The sequence below is a fragment of the Jaminaea rosea genome (assembly GCF_003144245.1).
Source record: "Jaminaea rosea strain MCA 5214 unplaced genomic scaffold BDZ90scaffold_16, whole genome shotgun sequence".
Classification (NCBI taxonomy): domain Eukaryota; kingdom Fungi; phylum Basidiomycota; class Exobasidiomycetes; order Microstromatales; genus Jaminaea; species Jaminaea rosea.
Window position 1 is genome coordinate 265231 of NW_020289990.1, and position 22368 is coordinate 287598.

The 22368-nt window shown below is 59.0% G+C and overlaps 12 protein-coding genes across 12 annotated transcripts; 5 read left to right on the forward strand and 7 right to left on the reverse strand.

The window, feature by feature from the left end:
• Positions 1-169: 169 nt before the first annotated feature.
• Positions 170-3391, forward strand: BDZ90DRAFT_223851 (putative replication licensing factor MCM4; the record flags this gene model as incomplete). Its single annotated transcript, XM_025504591.1, has 5 exons — positions 170-273; positions 420-530; positions 604-890; positions 974-2091; positions 2162-3391. The coding sequence occupies 5 exons, from the start codon at positions 170-172 to the stop codon at positions 3389-3391; spliced, it is 2850 nt and encodes a 949-aa protein (XP_025359777.1).
• Positions 3370-5057, reverse strand: BDZ90DRAFT_234369 (NAD-dependent deacetylase sirtuin-2). Its single transcript, XM_025506994.1, has one exon. It carries the CDS (start codon positions 4934-4936, stop codon positions 3569-3571), a length of 1368 nt encoding a protein of 455 aa, XP_025359778.1. The 5' UTR covers positions 4937-5057; the 3' UTR covers positions 3370-3568.
• Positions 5058-5245: 188 nt separating this feature from the next.
• On the forward strand, positions 5246-7249 carry BDZ90DRAFT_234370 (AAA-domain-containing protein). Its single transcript, XM_025506995.1, has 5 exons — positions 5246-5300; positions 5369-5390; positions 5476-5543; positions 5612-6292; positions 6386-7249. Coding segments are annotated over exons 1-5 (1410 nt in total). The 5' UTR covers positions 5246-5298; the 3' UTR covers positions 7023-7249.
• Positions 7250-7336: 87 nt separating this feature from the next.
• BDZ90DRAFT_255904 (hypothetical protein) lies at positions 7337-8693 on the reverse strand (the record flags this gene model as incomplete). The annotated part of the gene is made up of 3 exons (XM_025507868.1): positions 7337-7706; positions 7789-8175; positions 8251-8693. The coding sequence occupies 3 exons, from the start codon at positions 8691-8693 to the stop codon at positions 7337-7339; spliced, it is 1200 nt and encodes a 399-aa protein (XP_025359780.1).
• A 254-nt stretch (positions 8694-8947) lies between these two features.
• BDZ90DRAFT_234371 (hypothetical protein) lies at positions 8948-10145 on the forward strand. Its single transcript, XM_025506996.1, has one exon. It carries the CDS (start codon positions 9167-9169, stop codon positions 10127-10129), a length of 963 nt encoding a protein of 320 aa, XP_025359781.1. The 5' UTR covers positions 8948-9166; the 3' UTR covers positions 10130-10145.
• A 79-nt stretch (positions 10146-10224) lies between these two features.
• Positions 10225-11408, reverse strand: BDZ90DRAFT_281764 (MIP family channel protein; the record flags this gene model as incomplete). The annotated part of the gene is made up of 3 exons (XM_025509399.1): positions 10225-10562; positions 10647-11105; positions 11177-11408. The coding sequence occupies 3 exons, from the start codon at positions 11406-11408 to the stop codon at positions 10225-10227; spliced, it is 1029 nt and encodes a 342-aa protein (XP_025359782.1).
• Positions 11409-11603: 195 nt separating this feature from the next.
• On the reverse strand, positions 11604-12747 carry BDZ90DRAFT_234372 (hypothetical protein; the record flags this gene model as incomplete). The annotated part of the gene is made up of 1 exon (XM_025506997.1): positions 11604-12747. The coding sequence occupies one exon, from the start codon at positions 12742-12744 to the stop codon at positions 11695-11697; it is 1050 nt and encodes a 349-aa protein (XP_025359783.1). The 3' UTR covers positions 11604-11694.
• Positions 12748-12904: 157 nt separating this feature from the next.
• BDZ90DRAFT_234373 (hypothetical protein) lies at positions 12905-13792 on the reverse strand. Its single transcript, XM_025506998.1, has one exon. The coding sequence runs from the start codon at positions 13639-13641 to the stop codon at positions 13033-13035; it is 609 nt and encodes a 202-aa protein (XP_025359784.1). The 5' UTR covers positions 13642-13792; the 3' UTR covers positions 12905-13032.
• Positions 13793-14794: 1002 nt separating this feature from the next.
• On the forward strand, positions 14795-15955 carry BDZ90DRAFT_234375 (NAD(P)-binding protein). The gene is made up of 4 exons (XM_025506999.1): positions 14795-15011; positions 15087-15522; positions 15585-15625; positions 15700-15955. The coding sequence occupies exons 1-4, from the start codon at positions 14815-14817 to the stop codon at positions 15929-15931; spliced, it is 906 nt and encodes a 301-aa protein (XP_025359785.1). The 5' UTR covers positions 14795-14814; the 3' UTR covers positions 15932-15955.
• Positions 15956-15961: 6 nt separating this feature from the next.
• On the reverse strand, positions 15962-18161 carry BDZ90DRAFT_234376 (hypothetical protein). Its single transcript, XM_025507000.1, has one exon. It carries the CDS (start codon positions 18101-18103, stop codon positions 16100-16102), a length of 2004 nt encoding a protein of 667 aa, XP_025359786.1. The 5' UTR covers positions 18104-18161; the 3' UTR covers positions 15962-16099.
• Positions 18162-18375: 214 nt separating this feature from the next.
• On the forward strand, positions 18376-19339 carry BDZ90DRAFT_234377 (putative translationally-controlled tumor protein). The gene is made up of 2 exons (XM_025507001.1): positions 18376-18421; positions 18586-19339. Exons 1-2 carry the CDS (start codon positions 18416-18418, stop codon positions 19081-19083), a joined length of 504 nt encoding a protein of 167 aa, XP_025359787.1. The 5' UTR covers positions 18376-18415; the 3' UTR covers positions 19084-19339.
• A 283-nt stretch (positions 19340-19622) lies between these two features.
• On the reverse strand, positions 19623-22189 carry BDZ90DRAFT_255922 (DAO-domain-containing protein; the record flags this gene model as incomplete). The annotated part of the gene is made up of 3 exons (XM_025507869.1): positions 21386-22189; positions 21234-21302; positions 19623-21165 (listed from the first exon to the last, which is right to left on the reverse strand). The coding sequence occupies exons 1-3, from the start codon at positions 22054-22056 to the stop codon at positions 19623-19625; spliced, it is 2283 nt and encodes a 760-aa protein (XP_025359788.1). The 5' UTR covers positions 22057-22189.
• Between the last annotated feature and the right edge of the window lie 179 nt (positions 22190-22368).

Consider the following 22368-nt stretch of genomic DNA (forward strand, 5'->3'; position numbering starts at 1 on the left):
GCGCGACTGGCTGGGCAGGCGAGTAGGCGGAAGAGCTTGAGCTCGTGTGCGTCTCGTTCAACGCTGCGCGGCAACTGCACAGCTCTTGCGTTCTCCCCAACACTACCATCCTCATCACTCCGCGATGTCACAAACACCGCACCATCAGTCGGATGCATCCGACGCTGCGATGACGCCCGCAGCGTCCGCTCGCACCCCAATAGCCTCATCGCCTGCGCTGCACTTCCCTTCGAGCAGCAGCCCAGCCAAGAGCGCTGCGTCGGGTGGGACAGCGTCGACCAGGAGGCAGCAGCTGCGCGCCGATGCTAGTAGCGCGAGGGGTGAGTGTAGCGATGATAAATGATGACTTCGCAGTTGCTGACCATTCCTCACATTCCACTGCGCATCGCAGGCGGCGACTCTCCCCTTCACTTCCCCAGCACCTCCTCCCCTTCGGGCACTCCTCGCGGGCATGGCCCAGCCGGTAATCGCCGCACTGCACCTAGCAGCTCTCTTCGTTCAGTCGGTGATGAGCCGCTCTTCTTTCCTAGGTGAGTAGTCAATGAGTCGGAGCCACAAGACGACAGCAGAACGTCTCACACCTGTCTCACCTCACCCTCGCAGCTCTCAACAATCAACTCCTCGCCCCCGTCGAGGAGAGCTCCACGGCTCAAGCGTGCTTGCCTCTCCTTCGGTACAGCGACGCCAGCGTGCTCTTGGTCAAACGGCCAGTGATCCCATCGGCAGCCAAGATGGTGATGCTCGACGCCTGCGCAGTGACTTCTCGTACTCGCAGCAGGGCGACCAGACGACGGATCCTGCTGCGGCGCCGGACACAGAGCAGAAGGTCATTTGGGGTACGGCAGTCAGCATTGGAGAGACGATGACCATGTTCCGATCTTTCCTTCGAGGTGAGTGTACGCGAGCGCTCTGATGTACGTCGAGTTGGATGCGAGAGCCTGACGAACTCTCCCTTCTCCTCTCGCACACACAGGCTTCCGCCTCAAGTACCGCTGGTCCTACCAGAAGCAGCACCATCCCGAGGTCGCTCGCAAGCCACGAACCTCTAGCGACGCCGAATTCCTCCTCTACGAGTCCTACTTGCGCCGCATGCGCCAGACCGACCAGACGTCCCTCAACCTGCGCGCCTCCGACCTGGCCGCCTACCCACCCACGCACAAGCTTGCCCACTTCCTCGTCAAGTACCCCAATGAGATTATCCCCATCATGGACCAGGTTCTCAAAGACGAGATGATTGAGCTGGCATACGACGACGCCAAGGAGCAGCGCGACGGCATGGAGGGCGAGCTCGGCGCACAGGAGATCGAAATGATGGAGGGACGCCTCTATAAGGTCAGGCCCTACGGCCTAGACGCGATCAACATGCGCAACCTCAACCCGGGAGACATCGACAAGTTGGTCACTGTGCGGGGCTTGGTAATCAGAGCCACGCCGATCATTCCAGACATGAAACAGGCCTTTTTCCGCTGCTTGGCTTGCAATCATACGGTGCAGGTCGAGCTCGACAGGGGCAGGATCGCCGAGCCTAGCCGCTGCCCTCGCGATGTCTGCGGGCAGGACGGCACGATCACACTCATTCACAACCGCTGCGAGTTTGCGGACCGCCAAGTCGTCCGCCTTCAAGAGACGCCCGACGTTGTGCCGGATGGACAGACGCCACACACGGTAACGCTGTGCGTGTACGATGAGCTGGTCGACCTCAGCAAGCCCGGTGACCGAGTCGAGATCACGGGCGTCTTCCGCTCGCAGCCCGTCCGCGTCAATCCTCGCGCTCGCACGCAGAAGAGTCTCTACAAGACGTTTCTGGATGTCATCCACGTCAAGCGCGGGGATGCCCGTCGTATGGCCGTAGACGCAAGCACGCGATCCGAGTCGGAACAGGCTGCGGGCCGTGGTGCCCAAGCTCTGGGTGTTGGGGGCGAGGACGACGATGATGATATCGACACTGGTGCTGCAGCTGCTCAGGGATCTGCGCCCGCTAGTGACGAGCTGGTGGAGAAGCTGAAGGCAATCGCTGATCGTCCGGATGCTTATGAGCTGTTGGCAAGGAGTCTGGCTCCCAGCGTCTACGAGATGGACGACGTCAAGAAGGTGAGAACAAGTGCGAGGACGAGAAGCTCTGTTCGCAGTGACTGATGCATCTATACTTTCTCACACGCAGGGCGTTCTCCTTCAACTCTTTGGAGGCACAAACAAGACCATCTCCACGGGCGGCGGTGCGGGCGGTCCGCGCTACAGAGGCGACATCAACGTGCTCATGGTGGGCGACCCCGGTACCAGCAAGTCTCAAATGCTCTCCTACGTACACCGGATCGCGCCACGCGGCGTTTACGCCTCAGGCAAAGGTTCCTCCGCAGTCGGTCTGACCGCCTATGTTACCCGTGACCCCGACACTAAGCAGCTGGTTCTTGAGTCGGGCGCTTTGGTTCTCTCAGACGGAGGAGTCTGCTGTATCGACGAGTTCGACAAGATGTCCGACGCCACCCGCTCTGTCCTGCATGAGGTCATGGAGCAGCAGACGGTTTCCATCGCCAAGGCCGGCATCATCACGACCCTGAACGCGCGCACGTCTGTGCTTGCTGCGGCGAACCCCGTCGGGTCCAAGTACAATGTCAAGCTGCCCATCACGCGCAACATTGACTTGCCACCTACCCTAATCTCGAGGTTCGACCTCGTCTACCTCGTGCTGGATAAGGTCGACGAGTCGGCCGACCGCAGGCTCGCTCGCCACCTGGTTGGCCTCTACCTCGAAGACACGCCTGCTCACGGCAGCTCAAGCGGCGGAGAGGTCATCCCCGTCGAGCAGCTTACAGCCTACATCAGCTACGCTCGCAACCATATCCAGCCCGTCATCAGCGCTGCCGCAGGAGACGCTCTGGCTCGTCGCTACGTGGAGCTGCGCAAAGTCGGTGAGGATCCGCGCAGCTCGGAGCGTCGTATCACTGCGACGACTCGTCAGCTGGAAAGCATGATCCGTCTCAGCGAGGCGCATGCGAGGATGCGCTTCTCAGAGGAGGTAACCGAGGACGACGTGGAGGAGGCTTGCCGCTTGATTAAGGAGGCGGCCAAGTCGTCTGCGACGGACCCGACTACTGGTCTCATCGACTTGGACCTGATCAACACGGGCCGAGGTATGGCGCAGCGAAAGTTGGCGGGCGACCTCAGACGTGAGGTGCTGCAGTTGCTCGAGGAGATGGGTGGTGGGAGTGCCGCTGCCGGTGGGGGCAAGGCGGTGCGTTATCAGGATATGGCGCGTCAATTGAACGAGCAGAGCACTGTGCCCGTAGATGCGTCGGAGCTTTACGAGCTGGTGAGGAGCCTGGAGGCTGAAGGGGTCGTCAAGACGGCAGGCGAGAGGGAGAGGAAGACGATTAGGAGGATGGTGGCGTGAGGGAGCGATGCGGTTGCGACGTGGCTTCTCGATTCTGCCTCTACGACTTTGTTGTGTACGCTTGTCTGCTTTTTCTCGCGCTCGTATCTTCTGCTCTACTACTCAGTTTGGGCCTCGCACGTCAATGGTATTCCAGCTTCTACAGTACAGGCCTGCAGTCTATCCGACGCTCGTACGTTACAAAGACGACTTCTTACCATCCTCGCCGCTGCCGTCGACGCTCTTGTCACCTTTGACATCCAGCTTTCTCGCCACCTCACCGGCAAGGTCATCCGCTTCGTTCTTGCTCTCGTCAGCGCGGCCCTTTGCCTCGGCCATTGCATTCTCGTCACCGAGAGAGGCCGATGCTTCCTTCCTGTCGCCTTGTTCTTTGTCCGCCACATGCTCCCCACCTTCTACCACCTTGGCTGCCACGGCTCTGGCCTCCTTCTCCGTACCGACCTCGTCTGACGGAGTTGCTTTTGCGACGCCAGCTCCCGCACTTGCTGCCTTTGCCTCCTCTACGGCCTTCTTCGTGCCCTCTTCTATCAGCTCCTTCAACTCGGCCTCCCAACCCATCTCCTTCGCTAGCGACTCGACGCCCTCGTCCGTCTTCCCCTTCCAAAAGACGTCCCTGATCTCACTCTTCTTTGCGCCACGGGGCAATGCCAGTCCGTCAAAGTCGAAGCCGCTCTCTCTGAACCTGCTACTCATCCAGCTCGCCCCATCTCCATCCTCCTCGCCCCCAATGTCGCCCACCCGTTCCAGGTTGAGTAGGACCCGCGGGCAGCTGGCGGGTACACGGTCGATCAAGGAAGCGAAGGGTTGTACCTGCAGTGAGGTGCCCAAGACGATCAACAGATCCGCCTGTCGCAGGTCTCCCAATCTCTCAAAAAAGCGAGTCGGAAGCCCCTCACCGAAGAAGACGATGTCATTCTTCACTAGAGCTCCTTGATGCTTACCATCCTTTCCCTTGGCACCTCCAGAGCACTTTGGACTGGTGCACCTAGCCACCTCCCCCTTCATGCACTTTTCTCTCATCCAGTCCGGGTCTACTTTGACTCCGCAGCGGGTACATGAAGCAGTGGCGAAGCTGCCATGGGCTTCTACGATGTCCTCGTCCTTGAGACCGGCCCTCCTCTCGAGCGTATCAATGTTCTGTGTAAAGCACCGCAGCAACTTGCCCTTTTTCGCCAGGAGTGAGAGGAAGTAGTGCGTTTTTGAAGGTAAGAATTGGCCTGGGTAGAGGGACTGTGCGAGGGTGAAGAAGGGCTGTGGGTTGGATTGGAAGAAGCCGATCTCGAAGATTGCTTCGGGATAAGGAAGGTTGTACTTGGAGAGGTTGGCGTAGAGACCCGTGGAGGGGGAGCGAAAGTCCGGGATGCCTTCGTTTAGAATTTGGCCTGAGGAGCTGATGCGCTGAGCTGTGGTGCTGATACCTGCTCCACAGAGGACGACGACTTTCTTCGTTGTGGGTAGAGAGAGGTGCTTAGCTATTGATGCGAGGTCGGGTGGTGACGTGGGTGATGGCGCGTGCTGTGAGAGTGGAGAGCGCGAGGACGCCATGGTGCGCGGTGAGGGGCGAAGGATGCCTCGTATGCGAGCGAAAAAGTGGCGCAGGATGTTGTCGACGTGTGAGATGTGTCTATGATGGCCGTCTCGCGTTACCGCCGTTTCGATGTCTTGATGTAGTGCCAATCGACAAATGTCGTTCGACTTGAAATCGCAGCCTCGCCGCCTTGGACGCGGGGAAATCGAGTGGCGTCGTCGAGGTGGAGTGGCCGAGCGGCCAACGACCACATGGCAGCCGAGGCCCTTATGCACAAGGACAACCAACATCGATCGATCCGCCGCCTCCTCACCTTGACTGCGCTTTCATCCCATCGCGACTCGCGTCCATCGTCGTATCGCTCAACAAGGCTGTCGCAATGTGAGCCTGCAGAGCGAAGGAGTGTCAAGGGCTCGCGCTGACCTCTCCATCATTTCATGTCGCACCAGGGCCAACTCCAACTTCCTCGATGTGAGAAACAATGACGGTGGATGAAATGCACCGTACGCGGCGAGAGATGCTCATCAATCTGCCGCCAATGTCTCTACGCATACAGAAAGCAATCGACGTGGTCAAGCTGGCCATCGATGAGGATACGAAGCAAAATTACCCCGAAGCGTACAAGTACGTGCTACGCGGCGACCATCCATCCATGATTCATCCTCTCACCTTCACGCCCTCGCGCTCCGCAGGCAATATCAAAATGCTCTCGACTACTTCATGCTCGCCATGAAGTACGAGAAGAATCCCAAACTCAAAGAACTCGTCCGTACAAAGTTTGTCGAATACCTAGACAGAGCAGAGAAGATCAAGCAGCACCTTGCCTCATCCCAAGAGTCCAAAGGTAGAGCAGCCCTCGGCGCCAATGGTGGTGAGAAGGGGGTCGGAGGTTCGGCGAATGGCAAGAAGGATGGCGAAGAGGGAGATGATGGCGTTGATGCAGAGACGAAGAAGCTGAGAGCAGGACTTTCCAGCGCGATATTGAGCGAGACGCCCAATGTATCGTGGGACGATGTTGCTGGTCTGCAAACAGCCAAGGACGCCCTCAAGGAGGCGGTCATTCTTCCCATTCGCCACCCTCACCTCTTCACGGGCAAGCGCACACCTTGGCGTGGTATCCTGCTGTACGGACCTCCGGGAACGGGAAAGTCCTTCCTAGCGAAAGCTGTGGCCACAGAAGCGAAGAGCACCTTCTTTTCCGTCTCATCGTCAGATTTGGTCAGCAAGTGGATGGGAGAGAGTGAGCGGCTGGTCAAGCAGCTCTTCCAGATGGCGAGGGAGAGCAAGCCAAGCATCATCTTTATTGATGAGGTGGACAGTCTGTGTGGGACTAGAGGAGAGGGGGAGAGTGAGGCGAGTAGGAGGATCAAGACGTGAGTAGGCGGTCTAGCGCGGCGTCGGGCACGCGGTAGCATTGCGATGGACATGCCAAAGCTGACTTTTCGACCTCTGCTCTATGCCTGCAGCGAATTTTTGGTCCAGATGAACGGCGTAGGCAACGACGAGGCTGGCGTCCTCGTCCTCGGAGCGACCAACATCCCCTGGGCACTGGATATTGCCATCAAACGTCGTTTCGAGAAGCGCATCTACATTCCGCTCCCCGAGATCGAAGCACGAGAACGTCTGTTCCGCCTCAACGTCGGTGACACGCCTTGCGAGCTCACAGGGCAGGAGTATCGCGACCTGGCAAAGAGGACAGAGGGCTACAGCGGAAGTGATATCAGCGTGCTGGTACGAGATGCCTTGATGCAGCCGGTGAGGAAGGTTTTGGCTGCGACGCATTTCAAGGAGGTCGTAGCGCCCGTCAAGCGCGGCGAGGACAAGAAGGGTCCACTTGCAGGTGCCTCATCAACGCCGCCGACGACGGACAGTGATGCCGACTACGAGATTGTGGGCGCAACAAAGACGTACTGGCAGCCGTGCTCTCCTGGTGAGCAGGGAGCGACGGAGAAGAGGTGGGAGGATATTGGCGGGCAGGACTTGTTGGAACCTCCGCTCGTCTACAAGGACTTTGTGCGCGCCATCGATATGGTGAGACCGACGGTCACGACGGCCGATATTCAGCAGCATATCAAGTGGACGCAGGATGCTGGGGTAGAGTAGAATCGCGTGGCGTCGCGTCGCGTCCTTCGTCTACTGTTGTCTTGTCCCGCTTCTGCGCTTTACCATATCCATCTCGTCTACGCATCTGCTGCCTACCGTGTGACCTCATCACTCGTGCAGTTCAAGAGCGATGCAGCTTTGCCCACACGGGATGAGAGGCTACGGCCGACAAGCAGGCTAAGAAGACATCGTCTTTCCGGTTGGAGAATAAGTCAAGATGAGCACCATATACCTGCCTCACCTTCCCGCCGCTGCCCCCTCACCCTACCGCGTCTTCGCCCCGCTCTTCAGCGTCGCTTTCAGTTTCTCCGCTCTTACAATTCCTCCTTGAGCTTCTTAGCCTTCTCCTCAGCCTGCTTAGCCCTGTCGCTCAGATTCCTCTTGGTAAAGGCAGCAAGCACGTTTGCCTTCTTCTTCAACTCGTCGACCTTTTTCCCTGCGAGCGCACCCGCACCACTGACGCTCCCCTCGATGAGAGCCTTGATTCGGTTGGTCTCCTTGGTCAGCCACGAGGGGTCAGAGTTGATCTTGTCCATCACTTTGAGGTAGTACGCTGCGGCCGCGTTCTTTGCCTCGGTGGCGTTGACAGAGGCAGAAGAGCGGGTGACAAAGTCCTTTGCCTCGGAGAGAATCGTCGTACGCTCGGCCAGGTCGTCTGAGGCGCTGTAGAAGCGGGAGGCGAGGCTGCGAGGGGGGATCAGAGAGGAGCGAAGGTTAGAGCTCTTCGCGAAAGAACAGGCTGCTCCGCCGGCGCCACTGTACTTACGAATCAAGGCTCGGCAGCCTGCCCGCGAGCTCGCTCAATCCTCCACCCTTTGTCCTGAAAGTGCCACACTTGCCGTTGAGGAAGTTGATAAAGTCGTCCTCTCCCCTACCGCCAGTGTAGGCCTCTGGGGCGTCCTTGCCACCTTTGGGGTAAAACTTGAGCGTAGGGAAGCTCTGAATGCCGGCCTCTTGCGCAATAGGCCTGTGCGCCTCGGCATCAGCGTCCAGAGCTGCCACGACGCAGTCATCATCGTTTGCGAAGGTTTGGGCCACGGACTCGTAGATGGGTGCAAGGTTCTTGCAGTGTCCACACCAAGGGGCGTAGTACTCTACGAGGACGTTTGCATTGGGATTATAAACGACGTCCTTGAAGTCGGCGTTGGTGAGGCTGTGCAAGGCGGATCAGGGAGAAGAAGGGTGAGGGCCTGCAAGCATAGAGGGCAGGGGCATGCATCGTACTCACTGCTTGACTGCAGGCGGAGGAGGCTGCTTGACTTTGCCCTTGGTTCCGACCTTGCCGTCAATGAAAGCCACAAGCGCTTCGACAGTCCTTGGTCCACTGTAGGTCTCGGACTCCGTCGTTGGCGAGTTAGCAGGGAAGTACTTGATGGTGGGGAAGCCCTTGATCTCATGCCTCTTGCCTAGCTCCTTGTTCTCGTCCGCATTTACATTTGCGATGAGAACGCGACCCGGCTGAGAAGAGTAGGCGGCGGCCACCTCCTCGTAGATGGGATGAAGCTTCTTGCAATGGCCACACCACGGAGCTGTAAAGGCGACGAGGGCAGGACGATCTTGTCCCACGGAAACGTCGAATTTGGCCGTCTGGGTGAGGTCGACTACGACGTTTGCCAGGGAAAGGGTTGCCAGCAAGGCTAGAGCCAAAGGATAGAGAAGGGTGACACGCATGATCGATGCGTGTTGAAATGAATCGTGGAGAACGAAGAGTCGCAAAAGGCCAAGTCGATGGCTTGGATCGTCAGGCGACGTCGGCGCTCGAGCCACGCGTTCCAGCAAAGAGGGACAACGGCCTCCACCACACATGAACCCGGTCCGACGAGGCTGAGGGGAGGTGAGGCGAGGCTGACGGAAGAGGGCGGCAAGCGGGCATTCAGTTACAACTTCTTGACCTTCGATCCACACACATCAACACCATGGCTTCACTCACTCGATCGAGGGTTGCAGCCCCGCTTTCCAGACTTGTCCGGAGCTCCGTCGCAGGACCAAGTCGTTCCGCCATCGGGGCCGTGCCAGCCACTCGAGCCTATCCAACCCACCCTTTGCGCCTCTTCTCCTCAACCCCACTCGCCTGCCGCTCAGACGACCCAGGCGGCAAGCCAAACGATGGCTCCCATTCAACAATCTACGACGAGTTCTACAACATGCTCGAGTCCCCAGACGGAGAGCCTGCCCTCTCAATAGCCTCCATCTCCCCCACCTCGATTACTCTCTCTGACGGGCTCGTCCTGCAATGCCCGCTCTTCCTCCTCAACGGGACAGCCTTCATGTGGGACTGCCCAAGTCTCCCTCCTGACGCCCTGCCAAATGGTAAAGGGTGGGAAGAGTGGCTGGATGAGGGTAAGAGAAAGGAGACGTGGGCGATCCTGGACGCCGTTGAGCCGAAGCCGGAGGTGTTGCTGCTGGGCACAGGGAAGACGGTGATCCCGCCGCCGCCTGCCCTGAGGAGGTTTCTGAACGACATGGGCATTCAAGTCGATGCACAGTCGTCGCACAACGCCGCGAGTACCTTTAATGTGCTGCAGGAAGAGGGACGCAATGTGGCCATTGCGGTGTTGCCGGCTGAAAGGATACCGACTGACAAGACGATACCGGGGAGGGAGAAGAAGCCGGATGGACCGCAAATGGAGTCGCCGTCCGGCCCCAGCACCAAAAGGCCGGAGCAGGGGGCAGCAACGGGCTCTACTCGCTCCTTCTCGACGAGCACACGGCCGCGCTTTGCGCAGACCATACCCACGCCCACTGCCTCCTCATCCTCGTCTGCGCCACCTCAGCAACGTCGTCGGCCTCCCACCACTTCCGGCCTCACTCTGCAACACTTCCTTTACCAATCGCAAGCCCTCTCCCTATATCGCTCCTATCTCCGTGCTTCACGCGGCATACCCAACCCACAAGCGCGTCGCGAGACCATCGACTTTTATCGCTCGCAATACTTTGCGCCTAGTGCGAATGGCAAGGGCAAATGGTTGGACGAGGATCTCGAGAAGGTGCGCGATTGGCTTGCGCAGGGGCATCGCGATCTGAAGATGCAGAGAGGCAGTATGATGCTGGGAGGGGATGGCAGTGGCGAGTACGCAAAGCTGAGGGGACGCAGAGGACAGGAGTGAGGACCGAGGTGGCGAGCGAAAGTATGGTCTATGCAATTGTAGAAGTAGAAGCAATGCCAGTACGGCTTGATTGATCGTCTATGTCGCCTCTGACTCTACGCCTCCTCCTCAAGGAGCGCCTGCTCTTCGCTCTCTCCCAAGTCACGCCTGATCTGGTTCTTCCTACGTCCTCCCTCGACTCGATTGACAAACGAGTCCTCGCCTGTGTACACGCACACATCGTACACCAGTCCTCCCAGCAGTCCGCCACCGATACTCGCGAGACCTGGGCCCCAGAACGCCCAGTAGGAGTGGGTCGTAAAGATCTTGGACCCGTACCCGACGAGGAAGAGGAAGATACGAGGACCAAAGTCACGAGCGAAGTTGAGTGCATAGCCCGTGTTGAGACCGAGGGAGGCTCCGATGCCGACCAGAGTGAGGAACATGGCGAAGGCTGGGCGCGCGAGGCGAGGAGGAATAGGGGTCAGCAATCGCCATCCCACATCTTTGATCCCTGACATCTCCCGCGCGCACTCACGCATACAGCCCTTTGGCACACTCAAATTCCCCTTGTCACTGAGCGCAAGCACAGCGCAAACGAGGACTCCAGATGCGAGTGCCTCAGACCAAGCTGCCTGCCCATTACCCAACCAAGGCTGCGGGCTCGTGACGAAAAGCCCAGCGGTACTCCTGACCCCTTCGACGGTCCTCTGCGCTCCGCCCTCCTTCAACGCGATGGACCCAAAGTAGTTTGAGTAGACGAGACCAGCGCCAGCGGCCGCTCCGAGGATTTGGGCAGTGATGTAGGGGAGAACCTTGCGGAGGGGGAATCCTCGGAAGGCCCAGAGGGAGAGAGTGACAGTAGGGTTGAGATGGGCACCAGAGACGCCGCCTGAGATCCAGACACCGAGAGCCACACCAATTGCCCAGCTGAGGCGTTGAGAATTGAAGTCGCCTGCCGATTGTGGGTGGGAGAAGAGGTTGTAGTGGAGATTGACTGTCGCGTGAGGAGGAGAAGAGGGGTGAGCGACATGATATGCCGTGTTTGTCTGGGCATGCCCTTCTCACCTTGGCACTCCACGCCAGCACCAAAGATCAAGATGAAGGCTGTTCCCAGGAATTCGGCCAGCAAGTCTTTGTTACGAGCCCTGAAGCGTGTCCAGGCGTTGGGCCTGCCATCGTACAGGGCCCAGCGCGGGTTGTGTTGCGAAGTAGGGAGGGAGTCGCTGACGGGGACGGCAGGGGCGCCAGCTGGGTCCGTGTTGGACGAGCGGCGTTGTGCCGCACTGGTGGGTGACATACTGGCGGTGAGAGAACGGCGTGGGGGATGAGGAGGAAAGGAAAGAAGAACAGGGAGGGACGTTGGTTTGTTGAGGCAAACCCCTGTGCGATGCACGCTCGCCGATTTCAAGACGCCGTGATGCATGGAAGAATTCGCCGACGTCGACTCGAATTGATCGAGAGCAGCGGCAACGGAGCAATTGAGCAACGCCCGGGACGCTAGACTACGGTGGGGGGAATTGCGCAGCAGGCAAGATCATCACGATGGACGTACGGTACAACAATTGCAGCGCCGGTGTGCATTATCACTCCCTGGTATAGATCCCCTCCTCAACCACAAAGTCGGCCATCTGTCTCGAGAGGAGGCCGTCGCGCTCCACCAACGCCTCTTTTACTCCTTCTCCTGCCTGCTGGCCCTCCGCTCCGCCCTTCCCAGTCAAGATTGCCCTCGCGTCCGTCGAGTTGACATGCCTCACCTCCTCGGGCAGCTCGAACATTGCCACCCCCATCTTCTCCACCCACGGCCTCACGAGGTCCGACTCGAGGAAGTCCTTCTCCTCCTGCAGTTCCTCCTTGCTCGGATTGCCCCTACGTGCGCACACGAATGTGGTGCCTTCCTCCTCAAAGAAGCGATGGCATGCTTCATCGAAGGCGGAGGGGGAGGGGTAGTACTTGAGGGCAAAGAAGCGGATGAGCGTGTCCCAACCCACGACCCAGTGGAGACGGGCGAGGGGTGCGCTCGACGTGGACGAAGAGGGCAGAGCATTTGCTGCTCCCTCTTCGTTTGACCGCCCTCGCTCCTGCCTGTATGCCTTCAGCCACTCGTGCACCAAGCTACTCTTGTCCTTCATCAATGGTTCCTCGCAAACGCCCACGGCCACATTGACTTGTTCCTCCCCCGCACCCCTCGCCCTGAGCAGATCCTCCAAATCTCTCGCCAGAACAGTCATCATCTCCAGCCTCTGCTTTGGGCTCGCGTCCCCCGGTCTTCCCATGCCTTTGTCCGCGTTGCGTGAGGAAAGGAGGAGGAGGTGTGCGTCGTACTGATCAACCGAGTCGGGAGAGGAGTGGGATGGCGACGGCGAGGCGAGAATAGCGGGTGAGGATGCAAGAGCTAGGTGTGCCAGATGAGGTGGATTAAAGGAAGAGTCGATGACTGCAATCTGCGGTGGTCGATGGCCCTTTGCTGCGCCTGGCCAAGCGGGCTTCGTCTGATAGAGAATAGAGATCCTCGGTGTGGGCGGCTTCTTGAGGAAAGAGTCAAAGCCTGCGTTGATTTGCTGGCGGAGGGCCGGGGCCAGAGGCATGTTGTGTGATGTTGTTGGGGAAGAGGAGGTAGAGGGGCCACTTGTCATTGCGGGAGGAGGGAGAGAGATGTTGCGGAGGAAGGAGGCAAAGGAAAGGGAAGAGCGGAGCGGAGGACCGAAGACTGGACGAGGGCCGCACTGCACGGGCCATGGGCCAATGACTACGAGATGACCGACGGAGAAGACCTGATCTCACGCTTCACAAATAGGACAGAATCAAGATCGAGTGTGGTGGAGCCTCAGCACGAGGTGGCACAGCACTTTCCACATTAAGGAGCTATGTTAGGAAAATGGTGAAGAGGTTGCAGCGCGCTCATTTGCAAGCAAGCTTCCGCCTCAGCAACTCCGCCGGAGAAAGAAGACACGTCGGCCGCGAGAGTGGAACTCAAAGTTGTTGTTGACGAGCTGATCGACATCGGAGTCCTCGTCGCGGTTCCTCTTGACTGCCGACCGATCTCGAGTTTGAGCTCTCAAGCCCACGACCTTGCGGCACGCGTTGCGTGCCTCGTACGTGACGGGGTATTCGTCCACGGCCTTGTCCCAGATCGCCCACTCGTCGTCTGCGGGAGGAGAGGCGTCCGCCCGCAACTTGTAGACGTAGCGGACGGTGCTCGTCTCAGGGTCGAGAGCCAGGAGTACGTGCCAGCTGTCCGTTTCATTTGGCGGGGACGGGGCAATCAGGGTCGTGTCTCCGTGTCCGGACGCTGCATAGAACGAGCAAATCCAATAGCCGTCTGAGCTCTTGTGGACTGCTCGTCGTAGCGCACCCGGCAACAGCCGCTCTGCCTGCAGCCATTGCGCTCGTGACAGGCCGTCAGGCGCATTGATTGCGGTCGAGGGCGACCACGAGCAGATCGAGGGACGAGGAACGTCGTCGACGTCGAGCTGGCCGGCTTTCTGGCGGACGAAGTTGAAGAACTTGCTCATTGTCTCCGTCGGCGCCATTCTCGTCACCCACTCGAGCCTCGCACACCGCCCCTGCACCTCCACAATGACGTCCCAGCAGGCCAGAACTCTTGCGTCATGGTGAGTGCAGTTGAAGGCCAGAGGACCCGGAGATCCCTGTACGAGGCGGAGGCAGGCTTTGCTTGAGCCTATCTCAAGCGCGCCGATGTTGAGCGCTAGCCTAGTGACCCCGCTCGGATACAGTACGTACCTCTCATCGATGAGATGGAAGGGGAAGAAGATGTCGCACCCTTTGCCTCTCTTTATCTTATCTTGCTCGTCCTTGGCGCGCCCGTGCCTCTAAAGGCAGAGTGCTGCCAAGAGCACCAGGAAGAGCGTGGTTCATCTTGCCACTTGCCTTGGTTGTGTACTTGCTGATAGCCTTCAGGAGAGAGCACGTTTGAGGAGACGGAGCCAGGTTTGGGAAAGAGAGCCTCGTTGATTTTTTGCCAGCCTCGACGGCGTTGTCTCACTGAAGGAAGACCTGCGCCTGCTCTATGCATCCTTTGAAGACGTAGGGAGTCCTGACATCCCGCGCGACGATCCTCATGCGAGCCTCCAGGTGAGTGCGAGTCGTTGAGCACTCTGAGATCCTCAAGCTCTCGCTCTCATTCGCCCTAAGCAGGATCGCATTGTTGAAGGGGCCGAGCAAGACGCTCGGAAGAACAAGATTCGCCGGTCTTCTGCGGTTGACGCGCTGCTCGTCGGGAATCTTGGCGGCTCCATACGTCACGCAGACTGTGGCGGCGAAGCCGGATTGCGTCTGAGCTACCGCAATGATGGCCTTCTGCGCAAGTTAGGGATCACGACCAGCCGTCTTAAGATGAGCCTCTAGGAAGCAAATGTGCTTGCCGACCCAGCGCGCGTGGTTCCCGAAGACCGTCTTGCTCGAGTCGGACAGACAAGCGTTGCCATTGAGGCCGACCACGTCTGCTTGGACCGTGAGATCCACGATGATGCGAGGGAAGAAGGAAGGAGGTGGGAGGAGCGAAGAGGAGAGGGCGGAGGCTGTGATTGCTTGCGTTGGTGTGGACGAGGAGCAGCGCCTGATTGGACTCGACGATCGCCCTCGCCTGCACGGGCCAGACCAAATCGAGTGGAGGCGCAGCGTTCTTCTTCATCCGCACTTTACCCCCTTAAGTTTCTGCCCTAATCCGCATTGATCCAGGCACCATGAGCACCGCCACGACTCCATCAGACCGACCCGTCGTCCTCGTCACCGGAGCCTCACGCGGTATCGGTCTCGCTGCTGTCGAATTCCTGCTGGGCGCGACTCCTTCGCCTACCATCGAAGGGCCATTTAACGTAGTCACCTTGTCCAGGTCGCTTCCGGAGCCGCTGGCGAAGCTGCAGAGGGAACACGGCGAGCGGTGAGCATCAGTGATAGCTCGCAAAATCAGTAGTGGGGAAGCGTCTCTGACTCTTCGCCGCACCACGCTCCGCAGCCTCATCTGCGTGCAGGGCGACGTTCTGGACGAGTCCGTGCACAAATCGCTCGTAGAGAAGGCAGTGGCCAAATGGGGCCGCCTTGACTCCTGCATCCTCAACGCAGGCGTCCTCAACATCGGTCGCGTGGGCGCTCCTTCCTCCTCATCCAATGCCCGCTCCGAGCCTCCCGCCTCTTGTGCGCAACAAATCGCAGTCAACCTCTCTTCCCTCTTCACCACCTTGCACCACACCCTGCCCCACATCAGAGAAAGCCCTACAGGCTTAGGCAGGGTACTCATCACAAGCTCTGGAGCTGCTGTGGGCAATTATGCTGGTTGGGCGATGTACAATGCCGCCAAGGCTGGGGCGAATGCTCTAGCGAGGACCGTAGCGAATGAAGAGAAGGGCAAGGTGGCGGTTTGGGCCGTGAGGCCGGGAGTCGTGGATACGGAGGTGAGAGAGTGGGCACGGCGTGACGACGAGAATGAGAGCTAATCACACTCGCATCTTGATAGATGATCGGCATGATCTGCAACAAAGGCCTCGAGCTTGGAATGTAAGCATTCCCCTCTCAGATGCCCGGTGCCTCTGAATACCCTCGCTCATCTCATCTCTCTTTTCCACACCCAGGGACGATGCCGCCATCAAGAAGTTCCACGGGCTCCGAGACGAGGGCAAGCTCCTCGACGCCCGCGATCCCGCTCATGTCCTTGCCGCACTTGCTGTGCGTGGGACACTGGACGAGCCCAAGACGAAGGATGGGAAGGGCGCCGGTGGAGCAGGGGAATTTGTCAGCTTTGATGAGGAGCAGATGAGTCAGTACTGGTGGGCGGAGAGAGTGGAGAAGCAAGGCGGGAAGTAAGGCGAAGAGCGAGAACTTGCAAGGAGAGGCGGAGAGCAAGATGGGAATAGATGGTATCATTACACAGAGTCTGGTCATGAGCTCTCGAGACTTCGTTGCTTGCGGATGTCGAGAGAGGTGAGGAGCTTCGACGGTCGTGAAGAGGGTGTGGGTATCTTCAGCTGCTGTTTACGATCTTCTGACAGAGCGCCGCCGCGCTGACCCATCAGTACGAGCGGCGAGTGGCGGCTTAGCATTCTTGGCACCTTTTCTCTGTCCCTGCTGCTCCTTCTTTGGCTGCTTTCCCTGGATCTTCCGCTGCTCACATCTCCCATCGACGACCTCTTGCATCCAGTCGCGCAGCTGCATCATGCTCCTGAGGCAGACCTTTGGCTCACGCTGCTCCTGGCCAAGGTGATATGCCGCACTCTCGTTGAGCACCTGCTCCGTCTTCTCCAGCATATCCAGCGCATCGTCACGCCGCCCATCACCGTCCTCAGCCTTGTCTCTTCTCTCTCTGAGCCCCTTGCCGATCAACACTTTCCTCACCAGATACCGCGCCCAAAACACATTCGTCCTGGGCTCGAAAGGCTCCCATGCTCCAGCTCCGGAACCTATCACGTTACGCATGGAGCGATACACCTCAAATTGCTCGTCTACCTCTGCATCGCCTTCGAAGAGGGACGGGTCGGACGAGAGATCGTAGAAGTGGACGTGCTTGCCGCATGATGGAGCGAGGCGTGAGAGCGTGAAGTCGATGATTGTCGCTTCGATGCCTGAGGCTTGCGGATCGATCAAGCTCTCCCATAAAAGGCCAGACGAGGATGAAGCTGTTTGTACGCGTGCTGCATGTCGCACAAGGACGTTGCCCCAATGCAAGTCGCGATGCTCAAAGTGATGTGTCTCTTCTGCCCAAGCGAGGGCGCTGACTACTTGTGCAATGACTGAGAGACCCAATGCGGCGGGGCCAGGTGCGTCGTTTGATGGATGGTCGTCTTGGTCGAGTAGAGTACACGATTCCAAGTCAACACCGCAGTCGTCAAGCTCGAGCAGAGCGTACAGTGTCGGCGATGCGTTGGTTGTGGCGGCTTCCCGCGCTGCTCTGCTCCTCCCTTGGACAACGCCTCCTTCTGTGCCTACTCTCTGCAGTACGGGTGACAAGGGACCTCGGGCGATGTATGCTGCACGCAGCTCCACGAACGAGCTGCGTGCTGATGTCTCGTGTTTCTGCCGTGAACAGAGCGCCCGTGTGATCGCAATTTCGCGCACCACGTCCGCATACGAGGACGTCTCGCTTTCATCGTCTTTCTTGGAGCTGCGCAGGGGGATGACCTTGAGAATGGTCGACGCTGCCCCATCTCCCGCAGCCTTCTTGAGGCGATACACCTTGCTATAGCTCGCGTCTCCTGCCTTCTCCGCTTCGAGCAGGTGTGTGGTGGGATCGCCGTCCAGAATGCGCTCCATTGCGAGAGTGAAGTCGAGAATTTCGTGATGAGAGCAAACAGAGAGCAGAAAGCTGAGGTCTGCTGATTGGTCCGGTGAAGAGAGGTGAAGCTTGCGCTCCAGGGCCTGAGCCACTGCCTCTATGTTGGTTCCCTGCGGCTCTGCTGCTATGCTTGTTGATTTCGGGTGCCGTTGATCATGCGACTGAGCCTTTTGCTCTGCCTCCTCGAAGGAGAGAATGCGTTGCACTTTGCGCTGAGCCGCCAAGCTGGCTTTGCGAGAGGAAGAGGAAGAGGACGATGCGGCTGTGGAGGAGTGGGAAGGTTCTGCTGCAGAAGATGACGGAGATGAAGCTCGTGGAAGCAATTCGACAGTTGGGTGGGCCTTGACCAGCGGCTTGACCTTAGCAGGCGGGATGTTGGCTTCGCGTTGAGCAAGCGGCTTCTTCTTGGCCGCAGCTGGCGCTGCTGTTGGTGCCTTCTTCCACGGGGCAGGAGCTTGCGTTGCCTTGACCCTGTCCTTCTTCTCCACAAGCATTCGCTCAGATTGACGTGGCCCATCCTCATCACTCGAGGACGAGGAGGCGCTGCTCGAGTCGCTATAGTCGTCATTCGCATCGGCGAGGGAAAGGGTGCTCGTGGTCGAGGTGCCTGGCCTCTGGAAGGGCCCGCCACCACCAATGCGTGCCCGACCATAGGTCACTGGAGCCCTGTTGATGCGACTGGCGCCTCCTGAAGAGGAAAGCACCATGTCGAGCGAGCAGTGAGGGGGGTTGCTGGGAGAGAGCAAGAAACAAGTGAATCACAAAGCTGGCCGCGTTGGGGGAGCGCGGCCAGCTTCGAGATCAACACGATCAACGCGGACGGAAGTGGGTCTTGCGCCGTTCCGATGCAGCACGTGGCTTGGAGCCAGCTCAAGGCGGCCAAGCGGGGAAGCGGGCGGGCAGCCACGGAGGCGAATTTGCTCGGCACAGAGCTTCGTGCCTTGTGCAGCAACTACTCCCTTCACCTTCTACCACGTCCTCCTCTCCTCAACCAATACCACCAGACTTATCCTACCGCCATGAAGGTAAGCAACGATGAACAGGCAGCGCATTGCGAGCTCGAGAGTTCATTGCACGGGAGCTGATCACATCTCGCTTCTCCCCTTCCCCTCCCCTTCGCCTCCCCTTCGCCTCCTCTTCCCCCCACCTCTGCCCGTCCCCCTCCCCCCCCACCTCGTTTCTCGCGCAGCTCTTCATCGACATCATCTCCGGCGATGAGCTCGGATCGGACGCCTACGAGATGAAGGAGGTCGACGACATCGTCTACGAGCTCGACGCCCAGAACATCGTCATCACTGAAGGAGACGTCGACATTGGCGGCAACCCCTCTGCTGAGGAGCAGGCCGAGGCCCTCGAGAACGGCGGTCAGCAGGTCATCAACATCGTCCACTCGTTCCGCCTTCAACAGACGTCGTTTGACAAGAAGCAGTACATGGCCCACCTCAAGGACTACATGAAGGCCGTCAAGACGAAGCTCCAAGAGACAAACCCCGACCGTGTGCCCGCTTTTGAGAAGGGCGCCGCCGCCTTCGCGAAGAAGGTCCTTGGCAATATTAAGGACTACGATTTTTTCACTGGAGAGTCGATGGACCCTAACGGTATGGTAGTCCTTTGCAATTATAGGGAAGACGGTGTAACTCCATTTTTTCTCCTGTGGAAGGACGGGTGCAAGGTCACCAAAATCTGAGCAGGACTTGAGCTTCAGACGGCTACGGTCTACGCAGAAGGCGGCTTGCTGAGTCCCGAATCCTCGGCGGGCGTCAAAGGGAAGGGCTGTTGGAGGATGCGAGGACTACTTGCTCTTGGCTCAGGTGCTGCACTGCATTGCGAAGCATGGTGGACTCGCGACGTGATAGCTGCGGGAATCCGTCCTGCCCCCACTTGCTTCCCCTCCGATGATCTTTCGCTTCAATCTACAGTCCATCCACATTGTACTTTGCCCTCCCTATCTGACCATCTGGTCAGCGGCTGATATTGGTCCGCCTCCGAGTGCTGCGTGAGCTCTCCGTAGAGCTCATCGCCTCGCCTTCACGATGCAGTGACCACCGCGTTCCGCCGCCGCTAGCGAGCTCGCTCGCTGCGACCATGCTCGGGCAGATCGAAGGTAACGTCAGTCATCCAAAGCTCACACATCGCGTTCGTCGTCTTCTCATCGGCTCATACACTTTCATTAGCATCTCGACATAGCAAACACGCAAGCTAGCAAGAGTGAAACTGCCTCTCTGTCTACCAACCGCCACCGCTTCTTTCAGGCGGGATCGTCCTCCTCTGATCCCTCTCCCTACTCTGCTCCGTCGCTTTCTCCCCAATCGTGTCCACTCTAGCCCCTGCCCGAGCCAACTGATCCTTCGCATCCAGCCTCGAGTCGCTCAAGTGCGAGTCAGACTGCGGACGCGCTACGCTTGCCTTCAGATCCTTCAAAGTAACGCCAGAGAGCTCCTCTGCTCGATCAGACTGCAGACCCATTGAGGCAAGGAAGCGCACACCATCGCGCAGCTCCTCCTCCTGGCGCTGCGTCGACCAGTCAAGCTCGGATGCCATGATGTCGATGATGCGGGGAAGGGCTTGTACGGTAGCTTCGGTGTTCAAGAAGCTCAGCCTCGTTCGGCGAGCCACAAAGTCTTGCACCGTCTGCGCGTACTCGCTGCGGCAGGCGTAGCGGACCTCTGCCTCAATGTACGGGTAAAGGGGGTCGAGACGCACGCCGTGTACCGGCCATCTTTGCCCGGTAGCCTCGGCGAGGGAGCACACGCTCCACGCGCGGTCACCATAGGTCGAGGAGAGATGCTTCGCTACGTCCGTCTCGAGGCCGAATCGCTGGAGCAGCTTGACATACATCGTCTTGCTCCAGCCGTGCGAGCCCATCAATCTCGTCTCCTTGGTCACGCAGCCGCGCACGGGCTTGAGGTTGAACTCCTCAACGGCACGATCGACCGTCTGCTCGGCCATCTCACGGTAGGTCGTCCACTTGCCGCCGGCGATCGTGAGGAGACCGGATGCGCTCACGTTGATCATATGGTTGCGCACGAGAGACTGGGTGTCCTTTGCTGCCGGGTCGCGGACGAGGGGGCGCAGACCCGACCACGCGGAGAGAACGTCGCCGCGTCGCACCTTGATGTCTGGGCTGAGGTAGTTGCGGACCTCGTCGAGAATCCATTGAATCTCCTCCTCCTTGGGCAGAGGGTGGGCCTCAACAGGGGCAGCAGTGTCCGTCGTACCGGCAATCGTGTTTCCTTGCCAGGGCAGGAAGAAGATGACTCGCCCGTCTGACGTCTGTGGGTCGATGAGACCCATCCCACGCGGCGAGTAGTAGCCGGGCAGAGTGATGTGCACGCCAGACGAGGGCGCGACAATCTCTTGCGCCGTGGGGAAGTCCAGCTTGCGAATAGCGTCAGAGAAGGGGCCAGTTGCATTGATTACGCCCTTACACTTGACGTCGATCGTCTCGCCCGTGAGCACGTCGCGCACTGTTGCTCCGCAGATCTGCTGCTCCTCCTTGCCCGGCACGTCGCGCTTGTGCAGCTTGACTACTTCGGTGTGGTTGGCAACAATGGCGCCATGGTGGACAGCGGTGAGGGCGAGAGCAATATTCATGCGCGTGTCGTTGTGTTGCCCATCGTAGTAGACGACTGCTCCTGCGAGACCATCTGACTTGAGCATCGGGAAGGCCTCCATCGCTTTGCCGCGCGAGAGAACGTAGCTTGACTCCATGTTCTCGGAGCCTGCGAGGAGGTCGTACATCTTGGTGCCGGCCCAGTAGTACGGGATTCTGGGCGCGCGGGGGCAAGCAAGTCAATGTGTGGCTCTCAAGATGTTCAGCTGCATGCGCACACTCACTGCCAGTAGCGGTAGACGGGAAGCATGATTGGGAGGTGCTCCGAGAGGTATGGCGCAATGTGCAGGAAGCTGAGAGGCGCAAAGAAGGGTGGCAGAAGGTCAACTGATCGTTCTGCTGGCATCGCTGGCATCTGAGGCCGCCTCCCACTCACGTCTTGCGCTCGTGAAGGGCCTCCTTGACCATCTTGTACTGTCCGTAGTCGAGCTCAAAGACGGCCTTCTGCAGGTATCGCACGCCACCGTGGATCAGCTTCGTCGACTTGGACGACGTTCCCGCACCAAAATCGTCCTTCTCGACCAGAGCCACACTCAAACCGCGAGTGGCGGCGTCTACTGCCACACCAGTTCCTGTAGCTCCACCACCCACAACTAGCAGGTCAAAGCCCTCGTCATCGTCGAGCTTGCGGATCTCGGCGTCGGTCAGGTTCCCGGCGAGCACCGGGCTGGGCGCCGAGCTGCGCGTCTGGGTCGCCTTGGCGTTGACGAGGGACTCATCGTGCTCTTGACGATCAGCTGCGCTAGGGCGGATGGACTTGGCCGAGGATTCTCGCAAGGCTTGGAGCATCTGCGAGCGGGAGGGAAGAGCCCAGAGGGGTGACGGGCGGTCGTCTGTTGAGGATTCGTCGAAGCGTCCATCGTTGAAGATGCCCGTCGGAAGGAGAGCATATCCAGCGACGAGGGCTGTGGCGGCTGCTGCTCCAGAGACCAGGTAGCGGCGCGACGACGAAGATGAGGACGAAGATGAGGCAGAGGTGGATGCCATGCGAATGGAGGGCATCCTCGAGGCAGGCCTCAAGGCCCTAGAGGCCGCAGGGCGAAGCATGGTGACGCGGCTAAGGGGGATGAAGAAGAAGAGTAGGTGTGTATGGTGAAGAGAAGGAAAGGAGGGTCGATCTTGATCCGAACCCTTGGCTGAAAGTGCGTGGGTGCTGCGAATCGTCGACGATTGTCGTTCGCCGACCGGACCGACGTCGACGTCGAGAGGACTTCAGGCGGCAAGAGAGCGCACGCTCCTCATCGTCATTGAGAAGCGGCGGCGCACTCACGCCAAGCAGGGCAGGCGCGCCAGACAGGCAAATTCAATTCCCGAGGGCCGCATCCAGAGACGCGGGCTTCCAGGAGGCCGTTGTCGACA